Consider the following 18,337-nt stretch of genomic DNA (forward strand, 5'->3'; position numbering starts at 1 on the left):
CACTTGAAGTTTACTCCACACTTGATATCACTCGGCATCTGAAGTTTACTCGGCACTTGATATTGATCTTGCTCGGCTTCAACTAGGAATCTGCTCGGCTTCAACTAGCTTGCTCGGCTCCTTCTCTCTAATGAACTTTAATTAGGTTTTACAGATGTCTTAGCTAAAAACCTTACATCTTTGATATGTTTCAGTGTGCCCATTCTCTGTGTCTTAATTCTGTATGTCATCAACACACTTTTTCATCAATGGCTTAGCTAATCCTTGTACTTCATTACAACATCATAACTTCAACCTTTCTCTAGGTGTACTAGTTACATCTTATTGATCGCCTCCTCCTTGTCAATCAACTAATTGATAGTATTTGGATCACTAAAGTAATTGTCATTCCTGCAAGTAGCAAGTTTGACATCAATGACAAAACAATGATTGAGAACATTCTTTACCATTTCCATATATCATTCCAACAACTTTCCTCATGATCTTTTCAATCATTTCCAACAAGGAAGCATTGTGAAATGGGGTCATCAGAAGGGGATGGTCGAATAGTTTAGTCATCAGAATCGATAGGTTTGACCTAAAACTATCCTGGCAAGGTTACTAGGACTTGGCAACATATTTCATGGTGGAATAACATGAGCTATAAAGTGGAACATTACAATAAAACAATGCAAAATAAACATAAATTCTTAGTATTATCAAATATTAATAATATTTAATTATTATTTCACATTCTCAAATATGATCATATGCAAATAATAATAAAATAACACCACTACATTAATAATAATAATCCAATGATGCCACTTTATCATTATGTACACATAAGCATAGTTGAGAAAATAAAACAATAATAAAATCATATTAATTTTTAAAACCTTTCATCTTCTTTCTTTCTCACTTTTCCCTCCTTTCTTTCTTTTCTTTTAAGCCATTTTGAATGGCTTTCGAATTGAGTCTTGTAACTATAGGAAGCCGTAGAGGCAGGCTTGATCTATATTATGAATCCCTTAATCATCTTTTGGCATTCAACTCTTTCGGCATTCTTCCATCCTTGGCAATCGAGCTCATTACTAAATATCACTATTGAGACAGAGCTCTGCTCTAATAACTTTATCTAGTTACCTTTGTTCCGATTCATTCTTTTCCAATTCAAATCATTTCCATTAACCGCGGGTCAGGAAGTAGGATTGGAAAATTTATTCTAGTGCAAGTCTAGACTCAGATTTTTGGTCATGTAAGATATTTGATGCAACTCGTAACCTTCTTTACACTTGATTATTTTAGATTTTGTTCCTCAAAGCCGTCAGTAATAAGACATTGTTTAAAGCATAAAGATGTCATTTTCCCTTTTCCAAATTTGACATTTTCCTTGAAATAATATGATATTGCTTATATGGTCCGCCGTATTTCTTGTAATAAAATGATATTGTTTTATGCATAAAAGCTTGCCGATTTTCTTATCCATTTATAATTGAATATGTGAGATGATTCAATAGAAATTCTCTGAATTCATTTGCATAAAAGTCATCTTGCCAAATGGAATTAATCCTGAAACAAACACACACACACACACACACACACACACACACACACACACACACACACACACACACACACACACACACACACAGATATATATAGAGTGAGATATTAAAATTAGAACACCAAGGATTTCACTAGGCTAAGATGCCAGTATGTGGTGAAGAAGGTGTAAAGCATCCTTGTGATTTTTAATTTGAAAGCACCAAGGAATCACCGACTTGATGGCCTAAGAAAGGTGAGTAGGTGTAGAGATATCTACAAAACAAGAATGACATTAGAAGTAAATAAATAATACAATAAATATGCATTAGCTCATGCATGTTCCACTCATGAAGTAAGTTGTCAAGCCGAGTGGTGGAGATCGGGTTTGTCGACCCACATTTTGAAATCTTTGGCCAAAGTGGAATTACGCTAATTTGCCGAACAAGTGATCTTTGTTGATTGTCCAGACGCTTCAGTTATTTTATCGAATAACTATTGGGACTTCAACCCACTTGAATACTCTAATGGCTGGATTAATGAACATCCCAAGCTTGACCTCGGGGTAGGGAGGGCCATTCTATTAAATTAGTATAAGTGGGGATAAGTAATGGTCTGTAGTTGGGAGGTTAAGCCTATGTCTATGCTTCTCCTCTCACCAATGCTAGGGCTTGGACAACAAGTAAAAGAAGTTTCACAAATTATACTATATGTTCTTTTAACCTTTGAATGTTAGTTATTTCGTTTCAAGATGAAAGCTCTTTATTTGCAAATAGTTTTACTTTAATTACGCATCTGTTACTTAATTTTAGTTGAATAATTAGAAGTAGATAATTGTTTTCATTAAATAATATCTTAATTTGATATTTCATTTCAAGAACATGTAATATTTACTTTCAGTTGATTATGAAGTTGAATATTAATATTACATTTTGTAAACTCATAGAATATGTTATGTATATTGAAAGGAGTTTCAAATTTTAGTTTATACCATTGATGGAATTTATAGTCATAAGAAATGAATTAGGAAATCAAGTTTATTTCTAGATTGAAACTTGATTAGGAAAATCGGTATGTTACACAAATTAACTTCCATGGGGACAAGTATAGTCTGTACATGATCCAAGAAGATATTTCCAAGGTCACAGAAAGCCTTGATGCCAAACAAAACCCTACCAAAGCCAAACTTGCACATTCCTTGAGTTGTTAGGAAACAGACACATCTTGAACAAAGAGAAGGATAACTCCCGCAAATGATGGAATTAGTTTCTGCGAGCTTAGGTACATGATCCACGATAGCTCCACATTAATGAGCCAACTGCATGGAAAGAGAAAACTCGAACAAAAATGACCATTCCTCAAGCAATAACTAGGAATAATAAAGGAATTCTTTTTGGTTGATACAAGATTGCCAAAGTATCTAAGATGCTCTTGCACCAATAGACAAAATGTCATAAAACAAGGGACATATTTTAACACTCGATTAAACCATTAACCACACTGCTGTCAAACATCATTTTGAATAGGCAAAATTCGTGGAGAAAATATGAATGCATATCTTGCATCTTGTAATTCCTCTTTCCAAAGTGGTAGGGATATGGTTGCCCTTTTCTAAGCTTTCCTGATCTAAGAAAGTGTGAATGCCATGTTTAACTAGAGCATGGTACAATATTCTCACAAATTCATGGCGAGTGTTAGGATCATGAAAGCCCAAGAAAACATCATAAATTTTGTTGTCCAAATTGATTGAGGGCTCCGATGAAGAGCAAGGCCCAGAGCGAGACATTTTTCGCACTTGCAAATTTGTACAAACTGATGAACCCAAATTTTTTTGAGGAGTATATGAAATTCTATTGTGTGTTGCACCCTATTTTGATATTTGGAGTTCACATGATTAATAGTTTTGTAAATTAACTTTTGTGTAGAAATTCTGCAGAGCTATGCATTTTTTGTGTTCACAGTCGGACCAATTAAATATAATTTATTGTTTCATTTGTCCAGAATGTTCCACCGATGACAAACTCTTTGATGCACAATAAATGCGTCATTATCCTCCTCACTTGCTATCTTTGATTTTTCTCCAATCTTTACCACCTGTCTTCTTTGAATTTTTTAATTTCTAATTTTAATTTTAGAAAAAAAAAAATTACACCCACCAAACTCTGTTTGGAACAAACTATAGAATATGATGCTTGATTAACTGAAAAAAGACTAAAAGTCAACTAAAAACATTAGTTCTCTGACTTATATAAGACATGAACTAACAACTAGTCTTAACTCAAGTAATAGTAAATAAAAATTTAAAAAAAAAAGTCTCATTATAACACAAATATAAGAATAATTAAATCAACACTTTCCAATGGTAGTATAAAATTCATAACGAGCCTTGCATTTCAAAACTGTATAAATATAAAATAAACTTCTTACGAATAAAATGCTATCAATTAAAATTATAAATCTTTTAGGCAGTTACTAGATTATACTTTCAAATTTATTGAGTAGTATAATGTTCTATGCACCTAACAATTCAAGGCATCATCCCCCAAAACGGACTGTTCTCTGGGTTAACAAATTAGGAAAAGTGCAACGTATCTGTTGGTTTTTCTTGTGTACACAACTACCTATCTGTAACCTTCCATCTGTGGCGGGCAAGAATTAAGACTTCTGGTTAATTATTTAATCTTCGGAAAAATAGGCAAGAGTACACTTAAATCAATCATTCATGAGCTTTCTTTGTGGGTTTTGCGGGGGTAAACAGAGCGAAGACTTCGTTGGAGCGCATAAGGAATTGAGAATGTCTGGTCCAATGGAAGTCAGTTATGCTACAGCCCCAGAGCTCGTTAAACTCCAGCAATCCCCAAACGTAGCCATCATTGATGTCAGGTAAACAATTCTCAATTACAGCTGAATTTTCTTTTCATATAAATTTTCTTAGGTATCAATACTGAAAACATTTCTTAGGTCAATGATCATAGGCAATTGCATTAGCCTAGTCTTTTGGATACCCTCTAGTCAGTATTGGATATTATATTTCACCCAATTTGTACCCTAACCTCTTGCATTTGGGAATGTAATGGGAATCCATCACTTACATTTAGGCTTGAATCTTTGGGCAGCTGTAATAACTAGTGTATGGGCTTTTTCTCATTTCAACCTTTAAAATTTTTGATCGGGATTTGATCACGGGTCTCTGGTAAATAAATTATCAGTGTTTACTACTCAAGCTTATCGTGTTCAACAAAAACCCAGTTTTGATCGTTAGAGTAACAGTAACCATTTTTTTTCCTGTTAAAGAGACGAGGAGAGGAAATATGATGGCCACATAGCAGGCTCCCTTCACTATGCCAGTGAAACATTCTATGAGCAGATCCCAGATCTTTTGCAGAAGACGAAGGAAAAAGATACTCTTGTCTTTCATTGTGCCTTAAGCAAGGTAAATTTATATTCTTGAGTTTATATGCTTGGATTTTAATGTTAAAATTTTGTAGAATGTTTTTAGGATATCATTATGTGAGCCATATGGAATTTATACAGCAGTTCTAAATGTGTACGGAATGTGTATGTTGGTACTATATGAGATGTTTTTTCTGATATATATATATATATATATATAATTCCTTATGATTTATTGTTTTATTCTCTTCATAATTCATATTTATAAGCTTTAGAAACCATGGAATCTATACACTTTGGATATGAGTTTGTATGTGGGAAGCATCCGTGCAAACAGACATAAAAATGGTCCACCTTTTAATATTGTTAACCTGTGTTAGAGCTGCTTGAATTAAATAATATGGTTTCGGGGCATTAAATAGATACAAAATTTAAATCAACGAGAAAGTGGAATTATATTGCCGGAAGTCCTTGTTAAATACGTGCCTTGAGTGACACACAATGTGTGAGGTGTTTTGCAACATTTGTAACTAAGTTGCATGTGTACCTGGGGATTTGTCCCCTGATGTTTTGGCCACGTTTCATCCTGGGGATGGGGAACACCTTGGGACATTCCTTAGGTCTCTCCAATATTTTTTTACAAAGTGGACACCCTTGATTGGCAGGGATGCCCTAGAAATGTCAAGGGGATGGTTGGCCATCCCTAGGACACGTTGGGGATGTTTGAGATGTCTTTGAGACACAATGGGGATGTTTGAGATGTCTCTGGCAAACATTGGGGACATCTTGTTAACATTGCGTGCTCAATTTTGTTATTCATATTATAGGTCTGTAAGGATTGATTGCAGAGATAAGGGTAAGAAGAGTAATTGTACTGTGGAAGATCATCCATTAGAAGATGAAGATAGAAATGATTCAAATGATGAGGTATTGTTTTTGGTTATTGAGGAGAATGATGGCAACAAATCTGGAAGTCAGAAGTAGAGAAAAATGAGAGGGGCCAACTACAGTAAAGACTGGTCTACCTGTAAAAGAAGATTCTAGACCTTGGATTATTGTTTCGGGATGTTCAAATCATATGATAGGTGACAGAAGACAGAGGATCAGGGCAAAATTTGTTAAGTGTCAATTATGCAGTAAATGGTATGTGGTTAGCTTTCATGGATCTAGATAAGAAATTAGCGGATGCTCTACAAGATTGATTGCAGAAGGTATGAGGAATGGAAGTATCTATTACCTTAAAGAAAACAGTGGAGGTAGTTGTATTTTGGCTCAGAGCAGTGAAGGCTATGACACAAAAGGATGGGACATATTGACTTTGATAATATGATCAAGATTAGCTTTGCCAAAGTTGCGAGCGATCTGCCCAAAATTATTAAGTCTGAGAATGGATACTAGAAACAACTTCAAGAACAAGTTCTCTACTACAAGACCTTTGGAGCTGTTACATACAAATCTATGTGGACCGACAAGGATAAGAGGATTCAATGGTGAAAGGTATTATTTCATCTTAGTTATTGATGATTATTCTAGGATGACTTGGGTCACATTTCAAGACAAAATTTAGAAGCATTGCATAGGTTTGAGACATTTAACATTTTGATTTGAGAATTAGATAGACACTATAATCAAGTGTTTAAGATCTGATAGAGTTTAGAATTTACTTAAAATGAATTTGATAGATTTTGTGAAGATCATGGAATTAGGAGGCAATTGTTTACTCCTAGAATTTCAGAATAGAATGGAGTGGTTAAAAGGACAAATAAAACTATTATGTAGATGGCTAGAACTATGTTGAATGATGCAAATTTGCCTAACATGTACTAGAGAGAGGCTATGCATACTGTTGTCTATCTTCCTAACAGGGTGCAAGTGAGAGTATATTAGACCAGAACACCCTATGAGTCTTGGTTTGGAAAGGTACCAAGCAAGAAATACTTAAAAATATTTGGGAGCAAGTGCTATATTAGGAGGGATGAAGACAATCTTGGGAAGTTTAAAACAAGATCAGGTGAAGGCATCTTCTTGGACTATTCTATGAAAAGAAAGATATACATATGCTATAACTTGAGGCTAAAAAACATTGTTGAGAGCACCAATGTATAGGTAAGTGAGGAATGAAATTAGGCTGCTCCGGTGCTTGAGTTAGAATTTGAAGACATTCTTGTCATTCCTGTAGAAGAAAGAAATGCTCTGGAAGACAAAGAAGAGAAGGAAGTAGAGCAAACTTTGAAGACTCCAGCAAAAAATTACAGATCTATTATTCTGAAGATCTGATAATTCAAGAGAAAGGTAAAGTTATGCTGAAAAGGAGAAAGGTGAGATTGAATCAACAAACAAATAAGCAGAACCTAAGACTTATGCAGAGGTTAGCAAAGATGAAAGTTGAATGGAAGTGATGAAAGAAGAGTTGGTTTAGATATTAGAAAAATCTGTCATGGGAACTAGTACCGTAGGTCAATGGACAAGAATGTAATAGGAACCAAATGGGTTCCAGGATAAAGTGAACGAAGATAGTGAAGTCACAAGAAACAAAAGCAAGACTGGTATGTAAAGGTTACACTCAAGTTGAAGGTATAGATTTTGAAGAAAGTTTTGCTCCAGTAGTTAAGATGAAAGCCCTTAGAATGTTTCTTACACTCCAGTAGTTAAGATGAAAGCCATTAGAATGTTTCTTACTTTTTTTATCTTATAAAAATATCAAATTTTATCAATGGATGTCAAGTTTGCTTTCTGAATGGAGAACTCGAAGAGGAAGCTTCCATTGAGCAACCAAATGGCTTTTGGTTTTCAAGTGATCCATGTATGATTTGTGGACCCAGGGAGACACTTTATGGACTCAAGCAAGCTTCTAGAGCTTGGTGTGCTAGTTTGGACAGAGATCAGCTGCAAAAGCAGTTTAAAAAAGGTATTGTAGATAACATTCTATATTTCAAAGTTGAAGATGATAAAATGTTGATAGTGTTAGTATATGTTGATGATATCATATTTGGAGGTGATGATGTGTGTAAGAAAATTGCTGAGGAAATGCAGTTTTTTGAAATTTCTATGATTAGTGAGTTAACTTTTTTCTTGTTCTTAAAGTTTCTCAAATGAAATATGACATTTTTATTTCTTAGACTAAGTATATCAAGGAGATGTTGAAAAAGTTTGGAATGGAGTATTGCAAACCAGTTGGAACCTCTTTGGCAATTGGCAGTCACTTAAGTAAAGATCTTGAGTCATTGTAAGTTGATCCGAAGCTTTATAGATCTATAAGTGGTGGATTGATGTATTTGAATGTTCCAAGGCTAGACATTATGTATATAATTACATGGTTGCAAGATATGAAACTAGTTCTAGGTAATCACACGAGAAGATGAGGAAAAAAAAATTCATTTATTTGAAAGGGACTCTAGATTATGGATTGTGGTACAAGAGAGATATTAACTTTGCTTTGAGAGCTTTTGTTGATGTTTGTTGGTCAAGATATGTGGATAATAGAAGTACAAGTGTAGGTGTTTTTTTTCTTAGGAGGTAGGTTGTTTCTTGGACATTATGTATGTAGTTTACATGTTTGCAAGATATGAAGCTAGTCCTAGGTAAATCACATGTGAAGACAATAAAAAAAGTATTCATATATTTGAAAGGGACTCTAGATTATGGATTGTGGTACATGAGAGATATTAACTCTGATTTGAAAGCTTTCATCAATGTTGGTTGGGTAAGATGTGTAGATGACAAAAGAAGTACAAGTGGAGGTGCATTTTTCTTTAAAGATATGTGGTTTCTTGGACAAGCAAAAAATAGGATTCAATTTTGTTATCTACTGTAGAGGTAGAGTATATTGTAGCAACATCTTATTGTAAACAACTAGTATGGATGAAATAGACTCTAAAGAATATCAAGGTTGTATATGATGAACTTGTCCCAATTATGTGTGATAATACATGTATTATCAATATTTCAAAGTATCTGGTAATGCATTCAAGGACTAAACACATTTCAATTGGATATCACTTTTTGAGGGAGAAAGTTGCAGAGAAAGAGGTCATATTGGAGTATGTCCCTAGAAAGGATTTAATTGCAAATGTTTTTACTTAGGTACTATCAAAGGATATTTTTGAGTATCTTTAGGAAACGATAGTAGTTATTGTCCCTCATTCAAACTAGATGCATAAGAGTGACACATTTTTCTAGGGGGGAATTCAATGTCTATCTTTTGTCTCTTGGATTGATGTGGTGGTTGCTCTTAGGGGGAGCGATGAAAGATACAACTTCTTGGTTGTAGGAAGATGTTCTAGAGAAGAATTGTCCTTGAGAGGGGGAGTAGTGTTGTATCTAGAAAAGGGAGAGATATTTGGTAATGCAATGGGAGAGGAGTATAGTGCAAAGATGCCCTTGAAAGAGGGAGAGATATTGTCAGAAAATCTTTTGTGTTGCGGCCTTTGTCCTTGATGCCAGAGGGGGAGAGAAGTATCGAAGGTCATTAGGCTATTGTTGTCTGTGTTGCCATCAATGACAACAGAGGAGATTGTTAGAATTGTGTTTAGTGTTGTCATTGATGTCAATATGTTGTGTGCATTGATGTCAACCTGATGAAGAAGTGTATGAGTTTAGTGTTGTATATGATGCAAGAAAGTATGAGAGATGTGTTTAGTACTAGCACACACTTGAAAGTATGAGAGATGTGTTATTGTACATGATGTAGGAAAGTATGAGAGATCTGTTCAATATTATCATGCGCTTCTTAATGGAAAGTTGAAATATGCAGGAAAGAGTATTTGAAGTTTAGTAGTGGGCAATTTGATGTTGTTATAATGTTCAGTAATGATGAGAAGTCAGTATGTTGTATATTTGAAAGGGGACAAGTATGGGAAGTTGATATATGTAGGAAAGAGTATTTGAAGTCCTTATGGGAGAATGTTGTGCATTGCTCTACATAAGTAGTTGGTGACTTGTGGTTTTGGTGTTGTATTGTATAGTTTGTGAATGTTGCACTATCCTATTTTTCAAGTTCACAAAATTTTAGAGGTGGGAGTTGTGTTTTTCTTTTTTGTTAGAGTAAGGTTGGTTGTTAGGAATAGTTAGGACATGTCTGAGGAATGCTTTACATTGCTCTGCATTTATGTTTCCAAGTTTGTGGTTTGGTGGCATGCTCCTAACATTTGTGCAATGTTCCAGTTTAAATTTCTCTGGTTGGTTTGCTTCACAAGTAAAGTTACTTGCTTTGAGCACAATCTTCTTGTAGTGTTGGTCTTTGGCCGACTCAACGGATTGCAGTGATTCGATTTATGACTTATTGGTCCAGATATGCATTGAAGGTAGAGTTAAGAGGTTAATATAGATCTTGACATGATGTGTTGTGCTTCGCATGGAGTTATCTGCATTGAGAATTGTTTTTGGGCCAATTGTTTAATGTGTTCCTATGCTTTTCTACATGTTACATTTGGCACCAACTTTGTAGAATGTTGTGGTGTTTGTGTTTTGAAGAAATCATTTATGGCAGACATGTTATGATGCATTTGGGTCCCCCTTATCTCTTGGGTTGGACTGCATTGAGTGTATGTGTTTGAGGTGACCGACTTTGAGCAAATGATGCTTATCTTCATTGTGGATGGTCAACCTAGTTGCAATTTTGATTGATCAAATTGATATATATCTCTATGTGTGTGTATGCGTGCGTATGAGTGGCTGTTTTAAGGTATGGATTGACTTTGATTAAATTGGGATCGAATTTGAAGTCAATGTGATGTGAATTGAAAAGAGAAGAGGTTGGAAAGTGTGAGTTTGACAAAGTTGTAGCTGTGGTTGATTCTACATCTCTTCAATTCATCAATTTCTTGTACCCACTAGAAGATAGTGGCTCTTTTGGCAGCTTGTGCAAACCTGTATCATGCCCTTGAGGAATTGCTCGTAATGATAATCATTGATTTGGAAGTCCTTGGTACATCAAGTCTAATGTTGGGGCCTCAGTTTTCTATGTGCAGTGTGGTCCTTAGTCTTGTTGCTTTGATTAAAAGAATCCAAGACATTTTCCCTTTGAACGTGAAAGCTTTAAAAACCTTAATATTTATGCTTATTCAATCGCAAACCTTAACTTTCACACATTGGGAGCTTTAAACTCTTAACTTTTGTGTTTTGAAAAGCTTGAACCTCAACTTTTGCATCTTCTATCCCAGAATACTAATTTTTACATTTGAGAGTTTGAAGTTCTTATTGCATCCATTATTTTTTAGATTCGTAATTTTTTGAAGGCCCTATCTCAAGATCTTTTAACCGTCAACTTTCTAGAAAATGCAATCAGCAGGTGTAGAGCCAAACTCTGAAACCCTTCCAGTGCCAAGGTAAAAGATAAAGGTTGCAAGTATTTTCTTGAAGGTCCAAACCTTTTGAAGGAAAATGGCTACTTTATCAGAGCCCAGAATTGAGTCAGGAATGTCTGCAAATGAACAATAGAATTGTACCTACCGACACTTAGTCTTTTGTAATGATGGGAAGAGCTGGACACTTATCGAACCAATTGCTACAGCTGGAAAATGTTTTGGTTCATACTTTAGTGACTATGATTATGGTTTCCCTTGTTGTTTGGGACAATAGAAGTTTATTATCAGATCTGCAGATAATCTTTCTTTACCACAAATTGTTTAAAGAAAAGGGGAAGCATAGAAAAGGCAGTTTTTGACAGAATCCTTCAATTTGGCTGCATCTAATATCTTGCTAAGGGCACACATACCAACGGAAGCTTGGGAACAGGCTATTGAAATTGCATCAAAACATGGTAGAAGGAAGAAATTGTCTTAGGTGACATGCATGTGAAAGTGCTGAGTCATAAAATTTGCACATGTATAAATACAGATTGCTGATAACACTTAAGAAACTTTAAAGAAAACACAATTGGCAAGCTGTAAATCCAGAACCCCCAATCTCTGTCACCATTCCAGCATACCCATGTCCAAATTGGGAGCATTGAAACAAGGTCTCTGCGTCCACCAAAGCATAATGAAAGTCGTTTTGGTCAAACACTGCAGCTCAAGCAGCTCATAAGGATATGTATGCAAAATATGAAATCATAAACAAAGCAAACAACTTATTTAACAAAATGCCTGAACAAAATCTTGTACAGTTATTTGTATGGAGTAAAATGAAACAGTTTTAGAATGCGCACACAATGGACTTCTTGAAAATGGTTGTAGAACTTCCAAGCAAATACAGTTGACAGATGTAAAGCTGCCCTCCACAAGTGTCCTCCCTGTGTGAGGCCTCACCCCGACCCATCATAGCATAGATATTTTACTTGCATTTTGATATTTGGGATTTGGATATTTTGACATTTATTTGAGACTTAGATGGACAGTGACTTATATTATCTATTGATTTTGGTATTTACAGTAGTAATTTCCACCTATGATATGTATTAAGAACCAAATCAACATAAGCCTTAAAAGCTCAGTACCTTAAGACAAAGAACGTAGTTTTTCGGTCGAGCAGTCTATGCTCCCACCATTCTATTAGAACCAGACTAAATTTTATCAGTTTCACGTGTGCATCCAACCTAGAAGTAAGATTCAAACCTCCACCACACTATTAAGGAACAATTCAATTAAAGACTTGAAGTTATGTTGCAACCCTATTATCATATCTGATAAGCACCCTGAACCTTTAGCCTTCTATAGCAGTGTTCAATTCACCATGTTTCGTCCTAGATGTTACAAAAAAAATAAGAAATAAAAATTTGTATTTTGTTTTGCCTTAAATTTTGGGCATGACACCCTGGCTGTGCCGATGTAGAAGCTTTGGGACAGTTTGTTGACATTCGTTAAAGAAAAGTGAAGGAGGGTTTTCATCAGATGCTGTAGTCGCAAGTGCTCTGAGAGATATGTATGCAAAATGTAAGCACAACTATGAACCATTTCACAGAATGACAAAGAGATGTCACAAGGAGAATTGAATTTAGATGATAGAAAAATGTGCACAAAATATTTCTCTGGGGAATTCTCAAAGAATTGAATTAATGAAGCATTCTCAATCGTGCCAACAGTGTCATCTCTTTTAGCTATGATGGGTTTACCTGTTCTATGGGCATTGAGAAAGAAGTATCCTATGTGGTACATAATAGTGTTGACAATTTTTCTGCTATCTGCACTCCACCATCTAGTTACCAATCTCTCGATTTACCCAAGGGGCATGGTGAAATAAAGATACTGGATTGGAGAGTTGGAAGTGTTCTAAATTCCTAGAGTTTACTTGAGAAAAGAGCAAATTTTATTGATTTTAATCCTCAGAAGTTGTATCTAATATCAACAAGTTCAGTAGATGGCACAACAAGAGTATTTAATTTGACAAGAGTGAAAACAAGCAATAATGAGTCTAGTTACAGATTAGCTTCAGACAGAAACTATCTTGCAACCATAAGTGGTAGTAACAGTGTTAGATTACAAAGCAGGCTTGATTTAGAGAATATAGCTGTCACCTATCAGTAAAATCCAAATAGGTTACAAAAACATAGGAATAAGGGATGATTGTATTTGCATTATATCCAAAAACTCTATTATTGATATTAAAAAAGATCATATACATAACAACCATGAAATTAATGTTTAGAGTTCAGGAAAAAATGGGAAAAAGCAAAACAAGAAGAATCGAAGTCCATAATAATTGTGTTCATTGGAAGAGATAATGGATTAAGAATTGGTACTCGGCATGGACCATAATGGGCAACAGTAACATGGTATCGACATACATCTGTATATAAGAAATGAACAATCATCCAAGCACATTGAAAAGGTAATTTTTGATTGGAAATAATAGTAAAAAATGCTTTGATAAATATGTTGGCAAGATGAAGTTCAACTGCCAATGGCAAGAACTGGTTTCCATCTCAAAAGCACGCCTGGAAATAGCTGATACAAAGCTGGGTCATGTGTACATCAGTGACTTTTGGAAAGAGATGTAAAAAGAGGAAACGGCACTGTTGGCTCAGAAGATATTGGACATTGGGTTAGCATATGCTGCCTGTCATCGATTAGCAGTTCAATGTCCGGAGGTGATTCTTGAATGCATGAAGGTATATCATCCAGACACTAGAGAAGTTAGGATGACAAAAGTTATTGTAATAATGGGGCTTGATCCTATATCCATCGGGAGCTCTTTCAGGTTGCCAATTAGGGAAGAGTTTGTAGACACTACCAAAGAAAACACTGAAACATATTTTGCCAGGAGCGAAAAGAAATGCTTGACTACCATAGCTAAGAGCTGGTTAGTGTCTCTAAGGAAAGGTCATTCACAGCTACCTAGGACACTCTGCGGATTAATCTTCATTGAAGACATATCAAACATGGTGATTCTTCTTAATAGGCTGATTTAAAATGAAAATTCTGATAATTCTCATTAATGGATTTTCCTGTATATCAATACAATATGTATCGGCAATCGATTTATTGATTAGGGGGAGATTATCAGTAATAACCTCCATAATTAGTTAACTCAATTTACGCTTAACCAGCATTTCCATATGTCTTCATACCTCATGTATGCCATTGCAAGCATGAAAGCTTGGTCTGGACTTGATTGTGTCAGGGTATACAGAGACACAACTCAAATCTACAATTATTGCCCACTGTTGCAGTTGAAGCAGAGCTATGTCCACTTTCGTAAGGTTAATGATGCATTTACCATGCTGACTGTCAGAGAGCTTCAAGGAAACATTGGACTTAGGATATTAGCTGAAGTGGCCGCTCTTGTTCAGAAATATGGGAGTCATATAATTCCCACGGTTCACTTATATCTGTGTTGGAGGCTTTGATGGTTGTCCATCCATACTGCCCTGGTTTTGTAGATAATAAACTTGTATTGACTGAAGTTTGTATGCAGATTAGTCAAGTTAATAGAAGTGTCAGATTAAGTGACTAAACCTTATCCCATTCCCAATTGGCATGGGTCATTACAGCTGTAGTTCTTCGTCAGATGCACAAAACATAGAAGGTCTATTGTCAAACTCACTCTACACTTTTATAATGAGAGGTTCTCATTTGATAGAAAAGGGTACGTCAGAAACAATTTAGAGCTTGGACTAGGATACCTTCACTTTCCACTGATGGAAGACTTCTGGGAAGACAGTGAAGATGACTTTGAAATGAGAAGAGATTGGACGAGATTCACAGTTAGACAAATTATTGATTTCAAATCAAGATGAGACGTGACTAGTATATACAAGAGGACAAATCAGATTTAATTGATCCTTTCTATTTTGAGATGATCTAGTTATTACCAATAACCTTCATTGATTGGTCGCTTCAGGAATTGTAAGATTGGAGGAAAGGACTCTATATGTTATAAAAAGGACAGAAGAATGGTTTAAGAAGAAAATTGCAGAAGCCACGACCACTATATCAACAGGAAGAGGTAATTCCTCTAACAGAAATGACAAAGACTTATCTATGCCATCTGCACCTTATGTTTCTTCTTCAACTGCTAATTTGCAAAAACATACTCAAAGGGGAGATGATGATGAAGATCCTAATAGAGGAATAGACCTTGCTGCAACATGTGAAACCATAGGAAAGATTTGAAGGAAAGGACTTTCTATGTTATAAAAAGGACAGAAGTATGGTGTAAGAAGAAAATTGCAGAAGCCACAACCACTATATCAACAGGAAGAGGTAATTCCTCTAAAAGAAATGACACACATGAAAACTTATCTATGCCATCTGCTCCTTATGTTTCTTCTTCAACTGCTAATTTGCAAAAAAGTATTCAAGGGAGAGATGACAATGAAGATCCTAATGGAGGAATAGACCTTGCTGCAATATGTGAGACCAATCCCATAATCAGAAAGAAAGAGCAAAACCAAAGGAGAAAACTCCAAACCCAATACAAGAAATGATGGAGGAAGCTCAAGAAATGACTTCATTGCCTTCATCATTTGTTGAAGAGATGATCTATTCTATTTCTTCCCCTACAATCACTTCTCCTCTTCTGATGTCAATGTGTCTCAGGAGATTCCAACTACAAATAATGTGAATGATCAAGCTATTTTGCCTTTGGGTAAAAATGTTTGTACAGTGGTTGAACCGTCTACATCATCATTTTCAACATCTTAGCTCCAATAAAGTCTAGAAAGGAAGAAAGAGAGTAATCCAGTTGGAAACACCAATTGTGGATTCAATTGCTAATTTGGTTCACAAAAAGGTGAAAGTGATGAAAACCAAAGTAGATTCCAGATTAGCAATGAATCCTGCGTCATTCAATTTGTTTGTTGAAGTTGCTCAACCAACCACAAAAAAAGGCTATAAATGAAGCTAATGAAACTGATTTCAATGTATTTCAGGTAGATTTGGGTCCTGTTATACATGGTGTTGTTCATAACTTTCAAGTCTGCAATCATATTGGTAGATAAAGCAAATAAGGGTAAACAAACCAAAGATCAGCTCAAGCAACAAGTCCAAGCTTATTTTCATATCTTCAATCAATTGTAGGAGTCCCAACCCTAACTCATAAATCTACTTCAAAGGAAACAAATTCCAATCCAGAAGGAGTTGCTTTATAAAGAAACCATAGAAAACATACAAAGGTATCTGACATATGGCAAAATGGTTGATAATTGGATAATTCAGATGAAGGTGCAAGCCTTTGATTTGTTCAGTAGAATAAAAGCCATGTATACCAAGGCAAACCAGATGGAACAAGAGATTTCAAAATAGAAAACATCAAAGAGCAACAAATTTTATTTCAAGAGATCATGGATAATCTCAGAGAGCTAAAAGAAATGGACATCAATATGTTGACATCACTCAAATTATTTTCAAGTGAAGAAGAAAACCAATTTGACACATGGATTGAAAACATAGAATGGAAATGTATGAGCATGAATCAAATAACAGATGAACAAGAAAATTTGTTAAACTCTTGTAGGAGGCTCAAGACGAAAGTGTTAACAATTTACCGAAATCATTGAGGACATACCAGTTATTGAGCAGACTCAGGATCCACAGGTACAAACAATATAAAATAGTTTTGAATCTAGGATCAATGTAGAGCTTAATGACAAACAACATTCAGGTGCAGATGTGATGATAGGATTAAATGTCCTTTTAGTGGCTCTAGGCAAATGCATTTATCACCCACCTGGCTGGAACAAGGAATTGTATGAAGTCCACCAGATCACAAAAAATGGGAACCAAGGATGAAAAGTGTGAGCATTCTCAGGAATAAATCCTTAGCTCAAGCCATTAGAATGTTAAGAGCATACAAAGCAAATCCTTCACAACGATAACCACCACCTGCAAGTCAAGGAGTGTCAACTAGAAATGTGAGCATAAGTACCTGAACATGAACATCAAAAGCTTCTTGGCTCCTAATACTTTGTTTCTTTGTGCAAGTTGGATAAAGTTGCAATTTTTGATATCTATGTAAATCTTTTGTAAATATTGTAACTTTGGTCAATTTGTGGGTTTAGTTAAGATTTTGACTTTCCTTTTGTTAGGTTAGGATTTTGGCTTTTCCTTTGTAGAAGTTAGAGTTGGTTATAAAAGCATGATTAACTTCCATGCTCTAACTTGGTTAATAATTTGAAAATGTGGTTATGAGAAGAGGTCTTTAAATACAAGAGATATAGCATGTAAAAATGACTTTTGGCATTTTAGCAAGAGTGACTCAAAAACATTTGTGGGATTTCATAACTCCTCAGGATGAACAAAAACCAGTTTTTGGAGTGTTTCTTAAAGAGATTTGTGGTTGGTATTGGTTCATAGTATGTTGTTGCTAATAGCGGTCTTTCAGTTATTTGAGTAAAATTGCAAGTATTTAAAAATTATATTTAGTAAAGTCTTTAGTGTGTTTCTTTCTTGGTATCTTGAAAGCAAATATGCTAAAGAATATAAGTATTTCCATTGTTAGAAAGCCTATGTGTATACTTTGGCTTTTGTGAACTCTCCATGAAGCTTGTGCGGCATTTGTGTATTTTCTGTTAGGAGTTTCTTCAATAAGCACTGGTTAGATGTATATTTCGAAAAAGACTAAAATACATCATATGAGGGAGCTCCCCCTCTTCAACATAGAGGGAGGTCATATTATACAAACAATCTCTCCAACTGTTATGAGCAATTTGTCATTCCACCATTTGGCACTTTGTCAAGAAATTCAAGGTGACTAATTTGTTTACCAAGAGGTCTGTAGCCTAAAACATTTATAATCAATGATTATATTGTGATTACTTGTCTGATCCTGGTTTTTTTCTACATTGGGTTTCCACATGTATCAATCTGGAGTTCACGTCTTTTTGTTGTTATCGCAATATCTTTCTTCGAAGTTTAAGTTGGATAAAGATAATTAATGTGTGTGACAGAAAAGCTGTAAGATCTGATCAGGACTGATTCACCTCTCTTAATCTGTGCATCTTATCATTGCTGTCCCTTGTGCAGCTTATTATTGCTGCCCCTCA

At 35.2% G+C, this 18,337-nt stretch overlaps 1 protein-coding gene across 3 annotated transcripts in view; it reads left to right on the forward strand.

Moving 5' to 3' along the window:
• Window positions 1-4,091: 4,091 nt before the first annotated feature.
• Window positions 4,092-18,337, forward strand: part of CDC25 (Rhodanese/Cell cycle control phosphatase superfamily protein) — a 39,013-nt gene continuing 24,767 nt past the window's right edge. The window contains exons 1-2 of one of the 3 annotated variants that reach the window (XM_089827062.1): window positions 4,092-4,407; window positions 4,819-4,957. In XM_089827062.1, coding sequence (XP_089683188.1) covers window positions 4,247-4,407; window positions 4,819-4,957 — 300 coding nt within the window. In that variant the 5' untranslated portion in view covers window positions 4,092-4,246. The remainder of the gene's footprint in view (window positions 4,408-4,818; window positions 4,958-18,337) is intronic. The other 2 variants (XM_089827076.1, XM_089827066.1) reach the window with 2 other exon arrangements.

This window comes from Cupressus sempervirens, chromosome 1, assembly GCF_028749045.1.
Source record: "Cupressus sempervirens isolate cs-2001-9-10 chromosome 1, ASM2874904v1, whole genome shotgun sequence".
Taxonomy (NCBI): Eukaryota; Viridiplantae; Streptophyta; class Pinopsida; order Cupressales; family Cupressaceae; genus Cupressus; species Cupressus sempervirens.